The 16,843-nt window shown below is 33.4% G+C and overlaps 1 protein-coding gene across 4 annotated transcripts in view; it reads right to left on the bottom strand.

Moving 5' to 3' along the window:
• The window catches only part of LOC145277527 (DNA topoisomerase I, mitochondrial-like), a 68,034-nt gene that overhangs the window by 34,938 nt on the left and 16,253 nt on the right, over positions 1-16,843 (bottom strand). For all 4 annotated transcript variants that reach the window (XM_080128972.1, XM_080128973.1, XM_080128970.1 and 1 more), the window contains 2 exons: positions 14,653-15,341; positions 1,870-1,943 (listed from right to left, as the gene is read on the bottom strand). In XM_080128972.1, the coding sequence (XP_079985098.1) occupies positions 1,870-1,943; positions 14,653-15,341 (763 nt within the window). The remainder of the gene's footprint in view (positions 1-1,869; positions 1,944-14,652; positions 15,342-16,843) is intronic.

The following is a 16,843-nucleotide window of genomic DNA, read 5'->3' as shown; positions in this document are numbered from 1 at the left end:
GCATCTGTTTGCTACAAACTTTTGATACATGCGACCAAAACTGACAAAATTGGTATCATTTGAAAGCTCAGTCTCTCGGCCGACAAATATCCCAAAATTGGCCAAAAACATTCATCCTATTACCATCAACTAGGCTGTTTTCATATAAATCTCAAATGTCAGTGTGTGTGTGTGTGTATGTCTGCTAAAAACTTTTGTCAGCTGCATCGGACCAGGTGAAAAATGATACCATCTGAAAGAGAGAGTGATCCCTCAGGTGCATAATATGTGAAAATTCGAAGATAAAAAAAAGATTAATTCTGTGGTGGTCAACTGGACAATTTCTGTCAAGAGGGAGGGGGACACGTTTTGCATCGTGAATTTTGTAAGTCATGCACATGTAGCAAAATGAAGGTAAAAATGTTATGACGTCATAAGTCATTGTGGCCATGACAGATAGCACGTTAGCTTCCCACCCCCACTTCCGCTTTTCACGTTTGAGCCTGGACATCGTGGCTCATTTTTTTTCTTTTCTCAGTCACATGGGCACTCTCTGCTATTTATTAAAAAAAAATTTTTTGATTGGGGAGGGGGGGGGGGGAAGTGCTCAATATCCGGAGAAGAGTTTCTTCTCTTCGTATCCCTTCTGCCGAAATATCTGGTGGAAGGTTGCTACATACTTTTTTTTAGGGTGATTACATTTTCTTGTTTTTATCCATTTTTAAGTATCTTTTCTTTTGGAAATTGTTGTGGGCATATCAACGTTGCCCACAATGGAGTTGACATATAATAACGAAAAAGTGCTCAATATCCTTAGTATAGTATGTGTCATCAAACAGAATTTCATGTGGACCCGGGCTAGTGCAATAATAAGCAGAAACACAATGTTAGCGCTTTTCCTTCTTATGCATGATCAACTAAAAGCATATAAATCATGGTTGCTTTCTTCATTGAAATTTTTTCCAAAAGGTCCAAATTTCATTAACTGCAACAATGTTACATCAGTTTTATTTTGTTTATAAAGTTGAACGGTTTATCGTATTGACAGTAGCATTAAAACCTCAATACATAAAAACAACAAAAAAAAAAAAACAACTTCAGCTTCATAATATATACTGAGCATGCCCACATGATCAACAGTTTCAGGTGAACTAATTTATTATTATTTACTAATTCAATGACAGTATTCATTTATTATTTATTTTTTGTTCTATATATGCATTTAATTTTTTTTGATCGTTGAAAAAATTAACATCTTGGGTGAAAAGAGTAAATTTAGTTTTGGGAATAGATGGTGGTTTTCACCATCAGGAGCGAAATTGTAAATTATTACCCCCCCCCTCCCCGCGCAAACCAAGTAAATAAACAAATAACTTTACAAATACCTTAAAAAATATAATATATATACAAATCCTTTATAGCATTTTCAGTCTTCCTGGTCAATTGACTACTGGATATTCTGGTGTTGGGTTTTTCAATTTCCCCCAGATAATGTCTGAACAAGAGGTTCAGCTACTAAATAAATGAATCAACTGTAGTCAAGGGTAACCTAAAAGCTCCCTTTTCATTTTATAGTAAAAATAAAGTTAACTTTTAAAATTATTTTTTTTAAAAGAAATTTGTAACCATAATTTGTCAATAAAACACTCCTGTAAAAAATTTAAATTAAAATTTGTACAATTTTCTTAACGCCATTTTGTAAATTATAAGTTTTGGTTAACCGAATCATTTGTAACTAATTTTGGAGGGAAGAAAAAGTGAAAGTTGTATTATTACTCTAGTCAAGTTTGAGTGCATTGCATCGCTTTCATTTAACCGTGTTTGAGGAGGGGGGGGGGCATTACGTCTGTGCTGAAATACAAGTAGAAAATTTGTATAGAGATTACTTACCTTTCTTGTAGAGGTTCATCATCACTTTCCATCTTGACCTTTTTAAGTGGAGGCTCATCAGGTTTCCTTTTTATCTGAAAAGTGAGAACGACAGGATTTCTAAAATCACCTTTAAGCAACAAAAACAGTGTGTGTAAGAAAACAAAATTTATTTAAATACAAAACGATTCCAGAGTTGGACAAAATACGCCTCAAGAAAGTTTGAGATTACGTTGACCGAAACGTCATGAAAAAATAACACGTAAAATGAGAACAGTAGTTCAAAGAATTCAAATAATCATCATCTCAAAAATTCAGAAACAGGATTGTAGGGATTAGTTGATTGGATAGATGTTAAGCGAGTGAGTAGAAGTTAATTAACAAAAAAAAAAAAAAAAAAAAAAAAAAAAAAAGACAAAATTTTGATTACTGCATGCATGCAGGGCTTTATGGACAGATTTTTTTTCTAAATATTTTCGTTTACTATACAAATAGAAATGTTACTAACCACACCTACATGATTTTGGTAATATGAATAGGACATGTTTGTTTTGTGACGAGTATGTACATCATAAAGATTTTTCTGTATTTTTGTTTTGTAATAAGTGTAATTCTAAACGTACAACAAATTTTATGTTGATACTTGAAGGTATAAGCATTCAAATTTCTTCAAGTTTTTCTTTAAACAGCCTTCGTAAAAAAAAAAAAAAAAGAAAAGAAAGTATATTGTTCTATTGAACTTCTTTTGTTTAATTTTTTTTTTTTTTTTTAATAAAATGAACAAAGTTGAAAAGATATTTTTCACTCAGTTGTAAGCTTTGGAAGATTGTCAAAGAAACGCAATCGCTAAAAGATAAGCGTTTCATTATTTCTAGTCTCCATTTTGAAAAATCACTCGAAAATGCGACTGTTTCACTTGCAATGTAGAGCCCTGGCATGTGTGGCTAAGTTTGCTTTGTTTATTATTCTTTCCTTTTAAAATGTCACAATATATAAATTCAAGATTGGATTTGTATTCATAGTTCTTTTTATATGGCATGCTTTTGGTTAGTTTTTCAAATTCTCAAGATTATAAACAGCAAGTTCATATTTACTCGTGTGAAAGATCTTTTGAAAGATTACAAAGATTTGTAACTTGCTGTCTTTGCTTGTTTTTGTTCATGTCACATCACCATCTTTTATCCTATATTGCTAGCAGCCTTCTTTAAGATTGTAGGTACTATATCTTTAAAAGTGAGAATGTCTGTGTAGAAGGCACTTCTTACCATAATATATAAGTAAAGTGATTTTCAATTTAAAAATTAAAAAAAAATTTTTTAAATTTAAAAATCAAATTAAAAATCAGTTTCATAAGAAGGAACAACAACAAAGTCAATTATCTGTACGATCGTTTCGGAAATCCGTGCTTTTTATTTGTGGTATACATGAAGTTATGTAGAACAATTATATATAGTTTTTTTGGTAAAACTATATATAATTGTTCTACATAACTTCATGTATACCACAAATAAAAAGCACGGATTTCCAAAACGATCGTACAGATAATTGACTTTGTTGTTGTTCCTTCTTATGAAACTGATTTTTAATTTAATTAAAATTTGATTTTTAAATTTAAAAAATTTTTTTTAAATTTTTAAATTGAAAATCACTTTACTTAATATTGAATTAGCTCTAGGACATTTAACTATCGAGCTTATTATATATCTAAATTACAACGAGCATTTCCTGTATTTTAATTAAACTAGTTAATTTCACTGTTACATTAAAATACACTTAGCTCTTTAGACTATTATTCTAATCTCCTTTAAATTATATATATATATATATATATATACACACATACATACACACACACTCAACAAATTTTGGATCGACACACTTGAAATTTGGTATATAGGGTATTCAAACTCATAGAAAACTTTAATCGGTTTTCATCTGGGGGAGGGGGAGGAAGGGCTGCTAAGGGGTCAAAATTGAAAGATTGGTACTTGGTGGTGGTGGGGCGTCAGATTTATCTGCCAACTGTTTCACGACTGTGCATGCACGAATCGTTCACATTATGTTAAGAATAAGTTGGTTTGAGAACATGTTTTAAAGATAGTGTCAAGCTGGCCTAATGGTTATCATACTTGACTCACTGTTGTTGGGTTTTGGTTTCAATTTCAGCTCGAATATTTATTTTTTTTTTTTCAAAAAGATCTTGCCTATTGAGAGCATAAAAAAAAAAAAAAAAAAAAAAAAAAAAAACCCTTCAGAGTACTAGTAAAATCACTGTTCCATGTTCCAGAGTCTTTTTTGTCACCCTCGCCTCCCTTTCAAGAGAAACTAGCAGTTCAGCCCGGCTTTGCTCGGGCCCTATGTACTGTTCATAAGGTTATGTGCATATGTATATATTAAAAAGTAAATATGCAATGCCTTTCTGTATAATATCTTCCTTAACTACCATAGAGACAAGATATTTTCACGATGCAATATATAGTAATGATTAAAAAAAAAAAAAAAAAGACTTGTAAATAAGTAGAAAAGGGTTTTTTTAATATGAATATCAAGACACAAAAACGGAAAACGAATTTATAGATAGACAATATGAAAGGAACATCAAGAAATGATAAAAATAAGTTAGCATCTAGTCATTTTGAAATGGGTTGGAATATTCTAAGTACATAAGACTGAAAATGCATGACACCCCACAACATTGGCTTATTTGAACCTCAATGAACGAATAATTTTTTTTTTAAGAAAAATGCTTTTGATATTAAAGTGTTTAATGAAGAAGAAAAAAAAAGTTTAAAGAAGTTCAGTACCAGAAGCTTGTCTAAACATAGTGCTTCCCCAAAACAAGAGCCATTCATTAAAATTTGGGCCAGATGGAGGAGTAGAGTGTTGATAATGGAAAGAGAGGAGCTTGGTTTTAAATGCATTAAAATTAGCAAGTTACCCCCCCCCCATTGCATCAGGTGCTAAACGTTAGAAGAGAGAGAGAGAATCAGAGATACTTGTCATTGCTGACCTTTGAAGTGTTGCCATAGATGGTAGTGTCATCTGCATAGATGTCTACAAATGATCTAAAAATGTGATTTGGAAGATCAGGAAGATAGTTGGACCCAGGATGGAAGCGTTAACGGACGTCAGTGTTTATACTATGAGCTTCTGATATCTGCCCATGGATGACTACTTTTATAAACCTAGCAGAGAAAGGATTTCATAACCGAGAGAACATTTCTAGCTATTCCCTAGCTGGCGATCTTGTGAAGTAGATCATTGTGCCATAAATATGCCTATCAAAAATCATCGATATGTCATGTGCAATCACTCTAGAAATGAAACCCCCGTCAAGTGATTCACTAACCCTGTATGATATTACAGTTAGCACATCAACTGTAGGTTTAGCAAAACGGAAACCATATGGCATGTCACTGAGTAGGTTAGTTTTGCTGAGGTGGTTGACCACTTCGATTTATTACAGATTCCAGTAACTTATGATGTACAGGAGGCTGATCGGTTTGTACTGAGAGGTAGATGACTGAACTCCAAAAGTTTTAAACACATGTTTGTTTTCCCCTTAGGAGATACCATTTATAAAAGCCCAAAGGCCACTCAAGGATAAAGGTTAATGAATGTAAGGTGTTAGTGTAGTAATCGTTAATGGTGTAAATTGGGTCGAATTTAATTATTTATAGGAACGGCTCAACAAGAACTTGTTTACATTGGATTTGAAGCTACCATGTTGTATTCAACTGGGAAGCAGGACAGCAGAACAGTGTTCCATAGGCAGTTCTGGGAAAGAAACTTTGTTCATGGAATCTGTGTTTAGATTTAGGTACGGATAGAGAGTGGTGGAAATTGTTTATAGTGGTTGTAGCTAGTCAAGTGTTTTTTTTTTTGTGAAGGTATGGCAAGGGAGAAGCATACATTGGAGTTTAGTCAAACACTTGCCATGAAAACAGCAACAGTTTCAAGGCGAGAGCTATTCATTTCAATTTGGGTGTGATGGGGGTCAGAACTATTATGATTAAAGGAATGAAGTTTGGTTTTTGATGCATTAAAATCAACCAGCCACCTTTTTCTCCATTGCACTACGTTCTCAAGATCAAAAGAGAATCAAAAAAGATCTTAGTCATTGCTGGCCTTTGAAGTGTTGTCATAGATTGTGGTGTCGTCTGCATATAAATGATCTTAGAATGCGATTTGGGAGATCACTGATTAAAGTCAAGAATGACTAATTAAGTTTTCCAAAGTATTGGGAAGCATTTCTTCTTCAGGCAACAGTTGAAGTTTTTGAAAATTATGATTGGAATGCTGCCAGGGCCAGTTTTTCTGGAATACATTACATATTTAAACAGAGAATTTATTTCTATCGCGATAAAGAAATTATTTACAGATTGTAAAACAAAATTCCTGTTTCCTCTAGAAATTTAATAATCAAATTAACTTGGAAAAAACGGTCTTGTTTATATCACAAACTATATTTCAATCATCTTTTGTATACGTTCATTTGAATACATACTGAATTACCTACTTTAGTATATGAACAAAGGAATTGTTACTTATAAATAACAATTCCTTTGTGCATATACCAAGGTAGGTAATTCAAACTATAATTCATTCATAAAACATTAAAAATAATTTACTTTAGTATTTACAGCAAACCTTAAACTTTTTATGCCAGAAATGAGAATCTTAAAAAGTCAAACTTTGGAATATAATTTTGTCCTTAAAAAAACAACAACAAAAAAAAAAAAAACTTTATTTTCTTAGACATTTTCTCCTAGCGTTTTTTTTTTTGCTTTCAATTCTCAGAATACAAGGATAACTATTCCATTGAGTCTTGTAATTAGAGTAAAACATTTTCTTTTTTTAAATATCCACACATTCACTTTTTAGCTATTATCATAAATAATCTGAAGGAATTTGTGGGCAAAACTCAACTCAATAGTTAAGTTACAAAAAAAAAAAAAAAAAAAAAAAAAGTATATTTCTACATATAATTAAGAAAATTTTGAAGCATATGTAATCAGTACATGGCGATTTTAAGTTAGATGTCAACAAATACTTGTTCATAAGGCGTCTCCATTAGTAATCAGACTTTATTCCACTTGCCATTTTCAATCCTCTCATAATATTGTAATTTTTTTTTTTTTTTTTTTTTTTTACACAGTGGTCACCACTTATCAAGGCCCGGAAGCCACTCAGGAATAAGGGTTATCGCAAGTACATTACGTTAGTGTGGAGATTTGATGAAGTGTTTACTTAAGGGGGCGGTTCATTAGGAATTTGTTAACGTTGGACTTGAACACATCCAAGTTGTAGTCAGGTGGGAAGCAGGCAGACGGAACAGAGTTCCACAGGCGTGCAGTTCTAAGAAAGAAGCTTTGTTCATGGAATCCACGTTTTGATTTAGCCACAGATAAAGAGTGGGGGAAATTTTTCACAGTGGATATTCAGCTAGACGAGTGTTTTTCGTGAAAGATTGGCGAGGGGGGGGGGACCAGAGATTGGAGTTCAGACGAGCACCTGCCATGGAAATAATGATAAAACAAGGATAGGCTCGCAACATCTTTTCTGTGGGAGAGAGGTTGCAGGGTAGAGAAAAGGGCATCACCCACTAAGCCACGAAGTCTATTTTGTACTCTGTCAAAGCAGGATAGACTGTTTTTAGCAGCTCCTGCCCAGATATGGCAGCAGTATTCCATCCTTCATTATTCAGACGAACATGTATTGCATAATACTAAAACTAGAGTTTGCTTGTTATATTTAACCATAAAAAATACAACAAAAATTGTGCACAAAGCTATTAAACTGATCTTAACCAACTTGGCTAGTCTCACCTTAGGGAAGAATCAAGTTAGTCATCTTGTTTTTTTCATGACCGATCAGAGAGAATAGCTTGTCACTGCACTCTTTGTGCATGTTTACTTGAAAATGACATCATAAAAAAAAAAAAAAAAGAGAGCAAGTTATCAGAAGTCCTTCATCATTTATGACATCATAAAGGATGAATAGTAGTTTATGCTCAACATTTCTAAGGAAATCAGGTTTACATTTTTAATTGAATGTCGAAGTAAAGGAATTATATATTTAATAAGATCAAATATCGACATAACATGGTATAATATACAAGTAAAATATTTAAAACTTTTTTTATTATTATTATTAATGAGCCACCACTTTATCAAAGCCAAAGTCCACCCAAGACTAAAAGTGGATTATTAGTTTAACTGAAGAATATTACGAGAGGATTGAAAACGAGGAATTGAATGAACAAAATTTGATTACTTACAACAGGGACGGTTTATGAGTATTTGTTGACATTAAACTTGTACTAATTGCATATGCTTAAAACAATCTTAATTATGTACATAAATATAGCACTTTTGGCAAAGTAACTAATTAGTTGGGTTTTAACTAGGAGTCAAGAGGTTTGTAGTTGGAGTAGAGTTGGAATTTCTCGTCTGACTCCTTAAGTGCAAAAAAATTTCCTCCGTTTGGTTTTATAAATTGAACCTTTTACCAGTTTTCCTATGGTTTTGTTTCTATTTTTAGAGGCAATAATGAGGGTGTTCAGTATATATTTTGATTTCTTTGCTATAATTTTAAAGCAAACTAAAATTTTATTACTTCCTTTTGTTTGACACTTTAAGCATCAAACATCTTTACTTTTTTGCAGATTACAAAAAATTGATTACAAAAATAAAGCAATTTGAATTAAACTTTTTTTTTTTTTTTTTTTTTACAGATTCACTGAAATGATTCATAGTTTTGAAAATTATTCTTACAAAACTTGCTCTGCCTTTAACATGACTTCAAAACATAAATCTGACGTTTTTGAATATTTTATCTTAACCAGTGAATTACAAACATTATGTACATCAGTGCATAACAGGGTGAGATGATGAAAAAACAATTTGTGCTAAAGTTAAGTGTTTCTGGTGGTGGAACATCTACTTCTAGTCATGCTTCTAACTTGAAAAGATATTTGGAGCACTGCCATCTTTAAACTTGTACAAGAGAAACACAAAAGCTCATCTCAGACACCAACAGCATCAAAATCTAAGACTTAAGAAACCGGCTACAGCATCTTTGACAAATTTTTTTGTTAGTGATAGATCAAGGACTCCAGAAGCATTAAAAAAAAAAGGAACATTGTTATAAGATTACTGTTCTCAACAACATTTCATTGAGTCTCCTCTGCTTGACGCGATTGCACCGATCGGTGAACTGATATGAAAACTAGGAGTTGCTCTAAACAAAGATGACATAAGGAAATTAATATTGATGAATATGAAAACTAAAAAGGAACAAGTAATAAATTTGTACTTCTAAATGGATGCGTGCGGGCACTATTATTTTGCTGTTAATGTTAGGTATGTGGAGGATAGGAAACATATGAGCAAAACGTTAGCCGTTAAGGAAGCTGAAACTTAACACTCCAGTAACTTGAAACAATTGGTGAAAAAAAGTGTTGCAAGACTTTGCCATTCAGATAATGCATCCAACATGCTGAGTATGGTTACATGACCGAATGAAATAGAAGATTCAATTGTTACAAATGAATGTGCAGGAGAAAATCAGGAAGAACATGGACCGAGTGACAGTAGGCAGCCAATCGACTGGAATGACTTAACAGAGAAGCAAATGGATTTAAATTTCTTTGAAAGATTTGAGGAAGTGCCAAATTGTATAGATGAATTTGCCAACATAGAGCTTTACATTTCCAGTGAAACAGTTGTATTTGTGAATGATTTTTCAAAGTGGCAACTAGAAATATTACAATGCTTATCTTTTCAGACATTCCAAAACTCATTATTGAGTGAAAAACTTTTTCAGTCTACTTTTATTTTTTAACTAGCAGGAGTACTTGGCATTGTCCGAGTGTGGAGAGATGTATTAAGAACTCAATACAATCAGAAAATAAAGAATTATAGATGCAGCCGGGGTGGAGAGAGGTGTGAAAAAAAGTTTAAGCAAACGGTAAAATAATTCAGTTTTTGTTTTAAAAGGAAGAAAAAAAAAAAAAAAAAAAAAAAAAAAAAGGAGTAGGCAGACAGGCAGGCTCGAACCTGTAACGCGAAGGAGGAAAAAACGGGGCAAAAAAGCAAACCACTTAATGCCGTTCAAATTAAGGCTAGTCATTGTCAGCTTGTATAATGACTTTGTAAAAATGTAACCAAAAAGGTGACCCCCACCTTGTAGAAAACTGCCCAGTTGAGGGTAAAGGAATGAATATTTTTGGGCCAATTTTTCGATATTTGTTGTCCGAGGGATTGAACTTGAAAACGATACCGATCTCATGAGTGGAAAGTTTTTGCGAGATATACAAACACACAAATTTTGTCTTTTATATATTAGACTAGCGGGAGTACCTGGAGTTGCCCAGGTGTTTGTAGGCGTGTGTGTTTGGGGTGGTGGTGATCCAAACCCTATGTTAAACTTCTTTTGAAAAACCGTGGAAAAACAAAAAACAAACATGTAAAAATAAAAAATACAAAAAAGTTTTGGTAGGTATGATTGAACCTGGAACGTTGAGGTGAAAAACTGGATAAGTTACTCGCTCACCCACAAAAGGAAAGTAACTGAAAGCAATTTCAATTTAACGCTTATAAATGGCCAGTGCGCGGCAAATGTAATTAGATCAAAGGAAAGTAAATTCTGCACTTAATTTTAACTGCGGGATAGTTTTTTTTTTTTTTACTCAACTTTGTCTTGTTTTGCTTCCTCAACAAGTTGGGAAAACTAGCTCCCCTTTAATAGGGGGAGTGCTCAAATGAAAGCAATTGTCTGATATAAGGAGTTTGCCCCACATTGATCAAACATCCGTTGCTTTCTGGACATTCCCGGTACGAAGGCTGGGAACCGCTACTTAGCTTCAGATCAGTTTTGCTTTTATACAAAAAAGCTGAACCAACACGTGAGAAGCCGAAATAGCAATAATATCAAATCCTAGATATTACAATCTAGAGGGTATATAAGAAGTTCCAAGAGTAAGTAAATGAGTGAATCTTTAAAAACCAAAACATTTTATTTGAATTACAGAAAAGACTCAATGGAATCGTTATCCTTAAAAAAAAAAAATGTCAAAGAAATGGAAGTTATTTATTTTATTTATTTTTTTTATTTAGAAATTTTAGGAGAAAATTGTGTCCTTAAGTTAGACTTAGATTTCTATTTTTTCTGCCAAAAACGCAAAATTAATTCGATTAGCTAATAATAGTTAAATACGGAACAAAATAATTTTAAAGTTTTATAAATGAAGTAACATGCAGTGCACTTATTTCATACTTAAATAACATTAAAAATAATTCTTAGTTCACAACGTTGGGAATAAACAAAGAAAACCACAATGTGAAAAAGAAGACTTGTACAGGATTCAAACATGTTTTGAAAAGAGATCACCTAACAAGGCGAGTGTCGCCCTAGACTACTTGATTAACGGTCAACATGATTAGAGAAAGCTAAACCAATGCAAATCTCGTATTTTACAGCAGAAATAATCACGAGCTCAAAAATGTAATGAACAAGTAAATATGCTATTGCACTTTTCTGTCACTTCCATTCATTAAGGCAATGCTATTAAATTAATTTTGACATCTGAATTTTTAAAATGAGGATTGGTTATTCATATTTGGATCCATCGGACTACTGTTCTCATCTTGAGTGCGATTTACACAACATTTCGGTCAATGTAACCTCCGACCTTCTTCAGGTGTATTTTGCCGAACTCGGGAATTTGAATAGAATTTCAAGTGGAACCCTTTATTTACTTCACGGACGTAGCATGCTCTTATTCCATAAGTCATGGTTGGGTAGAGGTCCTAAGTAATTCGCAATTGTATTTTTCGGTCGTCCACACTGACAATTGAACCATCAACCGTCAGGAGAAGGTCACTTAAATTTGATTTTTTCACATTATTCTAACCACCGCGCCAAGGACTTTAGAAATTTTCAATGGTTTTATACATTATAGCCCAATGAGTCTTGGTTGTCACACGACAGTAAAAAAAAAAAAAAAAGACGAAAGAACTTAGTTGTGATCAGTGTGCGTCTACGATACTGTTGGGCTAGGAACTCAAATGCACCTGTTGGTTGTTGTTAGGTTGGGTCGGTTCCTGTGACAACAGTATTTGTTCCATGCTAAGATTCTTCTCTCATTAGTCTCCTCAAATAGCCAGTGTCCCTCAAATATATCTACCTTCCACATATGCCTCTCTCCCTCCTCAGCCCACTTACTTCATTGCTTTCTGGTCACCTAGAAAGTTAATAGACAACAGTAATGACGTCACTGGTTAATCTAGCAAACCACTGACTCCTGCACTCCTATTTACAAAGGGAATACCATCAAATAAATGGTTTAATCCACATGATTAAATAATACTCATCATCACACTAACTTTTCATAAGTTATTTGTCTATCATTATATATATATATATATATATATATATATAATGATAATAAATTCCACAGCCAAACAACGTCGCAGCCCACATGACAGTCAAAGAACCGGAAGTCCAAGACTCGAGTTTCGCCCTTATGTATCATATATATATATATATTGTTACGACCCGGAATGTCTAGGGGTAAAAGTCGTAACACAAAATATAAAAAAATTATTGAAAAGAAATTAGTTTTCCCGGGTTTTTAAATACAGGAGGGATATATCCATTTTCTCGAAAGACATTTATAAACACAAGACAGGAAAAACACATCCAAGTAACAATATTGAGGCCAATGGAAAAATTAACACAATTTTATTTACATATATAAAAATATATTATTAGAGAATGTGTAACTGGATGAACAAACAAACTTGAATTAGATTCGAGAGAGAATTTCTGCACAAAAGAAATAAGTTCACATCCTGTCGTCTGCTTGTAACTCCAAAATGGAAGGACAGCCTTTTTGTGTTTTTGTTTTTGTTATTGTTTTCATATATGAGAGAGAGATATATAGAGAGAAAAATACACAATCGACTCAGCGTCGGGTTTTAAATATTTCTGTCGCATTCCTTTCTTTTGAAACAATTTCATTCCTTCGTCCATGGGATACATCGTCATTCCTAATTATCGCCTTTTTTTCGTTTTCTCTGTTGTCAAAATATATCGTTCATTTCTTCGCCATCGTTAGCAATACAAACTTCGTCACCATCGCCAACAAAGTAGCTTCCCTGACCAACCTCCTCGGCTGCTATGTCGTCACTGCTTCGCCACCCTGCGCCACTCCTTTCCCTCTCTCTAATGGTATACCTTTCTCTCTCTCTTTGGCCTCCCCTCTCTCACTGTATGTACCTGCATCTCTCGCGTAATAATACGCGAGGCGGATGCCTGCGGCTTTCCCTCTCTCTAGTTTCATATTTTCTCTCTCCCCCTCTCTCTTTCTTTACAGTTTATAGGTGTCCCCTCGCTGTATTTTCGTATGTTCTCTCTCTCTCTCTTTCTTTTTCCGGATGTTTACAAATTCACCGAGAGCAGACGACAATATAAAACGCGATAAAACAGAATTTTCTCTCTCAACCTTTTTTTTTTTTTTTTTTATAATATTAAAAATAATTATTGTCTCAAATTATATATTTTTTCCACATATTTGTAACAATATATATATATTATACACATTTTTTTTTCTATACTGTAATTTAACTGTGCCTATACAAAGTTGCCTGGAACAAAGGTAAGTCAGTTTAGTTAATTTTTATTTGTTTGCATAATTAAAAAAAATTAACTCGCTATATAATTCAAATAAAAGCATGAATTATTACCCTAGATGATTTTTATTTGAAGGTAATTATTTAAAAATATTTCATATTTACAGTCATCTGGACAAGTGGAGACACAGATGAAATATTTCTTAGAAAAATTGTGGCAATGCACATTATATTGCAAACAACATGATACAACAATACTGAATGAAAAATGGCTAATCAGAAACAAAGTTTGATTTATTAATGCACTTGTTATTTTGGTTCAACTTGAAAATCTGAAAAGATAACCATGTTAGATGGATGACAATATTGGCAAAACCCAGTTCTCAAACATGAACCCATGTCTATATTTTCATCCGACAATGGGCCAAAGTGGTATATGACGTTAAACATTAATAACTCAAAGAATTGTGATATGTCATCAGTTTATCCGTGTACAACAGTTTGTTTTCATTTCATTGTGTTCTTAAATTTCCACAAAATCAAGTTATATTATTTTTTAAGAAAAATGGGTTATTTTATCAAAATAAGAGGGGGGAGGGATTTTTTTTTTTTTTTTTTTTTTTTTTTTTTTTTTACTTTGGCAAATTCCTAGTATTACCATGATTTTATTTTAAATATCTATGGGTGCTTAAAAGTGAAAGATAATAGTTTTCTTTCTCTCATTTAAGATGCAAACATCTTATAAAAGAAATCCATGCAAACAGGATGTAATGGTATTCCATACATTTAGTGATGTCAAAGGAATGAAAAATCAACCTAACAGATTTCAGGTTTGGTTAACAGCATATCAATCATTTATGGGTTATTTAATACTGAATAAATATAATTCTTTAAGTAGGATGATTCTCTATATTCCTAGAATATGTTGCTCTCATCATATTAGATGGGTGACCATTTGAAAATAATTGGGATTATTTGTTTTATGAAGCTTCAACCTTAGAAATCATTAAGTGTAACACAATGTATTTATAAAATGAAAAAGTTGTGCCTGTACATAAGAAAGAAAACAAAGAGAAAAGAGAAAAAAAAAGGAAAAACGAAAAGAGAAAGGAGAGAAGAGAGCAAAGAAAGAGATAAAAAAAAAAAAAAAAGGTGTGAGTAAACATACCAAAGGAACATCATCATCACTTTCCGGTTCTTTTTTCACTTTCACGGGTGGCTTTGTTGGCGACGCCATGTTGTTCAGTTTAGGGCTGAGATGTTCCTGCTTGATCGATACAGTCTCGGACTTGATGACCATACTGGGTTTGGCCTCTTTCTGCTCTTTTGTCTTTTCACGGTGCTCATGCTTCTCTTTCTTACGCTCTTCACTCGACTTTTCAGACTTTACCATTGATGAATCGCTTGGCTTGATCTCCTTATGCGAACTGCTACTACTACTTTTGTGGGAACTCGACTTGTCGCGATGTTTGTCACTTGATGAGCTTTTCTCTTTATGACGATCCTTGTGTTTGTCCGAAGACGAGCTGTGTTTGTCCGACGACGAATTGTGTGAACTACTTTTGGATGAGCTATGTTTAGAAGAGTCCTTGTGTCTATCCTTGTGTTTGTCTGAATGTCCGTCCTTGTGCTTGTCAGAGTGCCCATCCCTATGCTTATCAGAGCTAGAGGACTTCTTATGTTTATCGGAATGCCCGTCCTTGTGCTTGTCCGAACTTGAGGAATGCTTAGAACTATGGCCGTCTTTGGACTTTGAAGATGAAGAATGGCCATCCTTCACTTTAATATGATTGCTTGAATTGGAACTGGCAGAATGGTTATTCATGCCGCTATGATCGTTCAGTTTCATCTTCAAATCTGAAGAAAAAAAAAAAAAAAAAAAAAAAAAAATTAATGAAAGTGTTCTATTTTAGTATATATTAGCGGGAGGGAGTACCCGGCGCTGCCCGGGTGTTTAGAAGTGTGTGTGCTCGGGTGGGGGTAAATCAAAACAAAAGAATAAGCAAAGTAATCACCCTGTTTAAATATTATATTAAAAAAAAAGTTAAAACTTTAAAAAAAAAAAAAAAAAAAAAAAAAAAAACATAAAGGCAAACGATGTTAAAATTTCTTAAAATCAGAAAAACAAAAAAAGAAAATGCGAATGTGATGGGACCCCCCCCCCCGAAAAACGAATGTTAAAACTTCTTTAAAAAATCTGAAAAAAAAAAAAAAAAAAAAAAAGAAATCTCACACCATGATTTGAACTCACAACCTTTATATAAAGTGTGCAAAAAACCTTGGCCAACAAAGAGTAAATCGCTTGAATTTATTCATTTAAGTATTAAACATCTTGGGGAAACAACCAGCTAAAGTTGGGTAAACAAACCCAAAAGCTGTTCCGCAGCAAAAGTTAACTCCGCTACTTCTATTTGACCTCATTACTTCAAATAGAAGTAGCAGAGTTAACTTTTGATGCAGAACAGCTTTTGGGTTTGTTTACCCAACTTTAGCTGGTTGTTTTCCCAAGGTGTTGGGGAGGTGGGAAACCAGCTCCGCATTGTCCAGATTGAATAGCAATTGTCTGATATAAGGAGTTTGTCCCCACACTGATCAAAGCTGATTGCTTCTGGACGTTCACCGGTGCAATTGCCGGGAACAGCGTCTTAGCTTTGAATTAGTTTCGGTTTTATACAAAAAAGCTGAACGAACACAAGACGGGCTGAAATAGCAATGATTTTGTAAAAATCGACGTAAGTAAATCTAGACGCAATGCGCGTTCGCAAATTGTAGATATTATTTAAGGGGTACATAAACACTTCTAAGCGATAGTAAAGCACCCTCCCCAGGATCCTCAGCGAAAAAAGCCTTTGAGACATACAAAAAATGTGCATGCGCATTTGCCTTATATATATATATATATATATATATATATATATATATATTGCAAAGAAAAAACAAAAGGTAAAAATTTACTTTTACCATGACTAATGTTTGTGCAAAATTTCAAAAACAATCCAAGGCATGGTTATTGAGAAAAATGCCAACAAATGAATGGATGAATGATTTGAGGGCAATTTTACCCTGATAATTTCCCCTGGAAAAGTGGTGGTGGGGGGAGGAGGCAACCATAGCTATCCCGGAAAATCTGTTCTGACAAAAATTTACTTTCACCATGACTAATGTTTGTGCAAAATGTCAAAATAAAAAAGTTTAAAAAATCCAAGGTGAGGTTATTGAAAAAAGCACGGACAAACAGGAGTGAATTACTAAGTCCTTTGTCAGTGGACCAAAAAAGCTGTCAAAAGAATTAACATACTATCTGTATAAGAGCCAAGTATGTCCTAAAATGGAGCACTGTTGCCACATCTGGGCAGGAG

This window comes from Euprymna scolopes, chromosome 6 (assembly GCF_053919585.1).
Source record: "Euprymna scolopes isolate OS-2025 chromosome 6, ASM5391958v1, whole genome shotgun sequence".
In the NCBI taxonomy this organism is placed as follows: Eukaryota; Metazoa; Mollusca; class Cephalopoda; order Sepiida; family Sepiolidae; genus Euprymna; species Euprymna scolopes.
The sequence above is the reverse complement of the archived record's forward strand: the minus strand, read 5'-3'. Positions and strand labels throughout refer to the sequence as shown.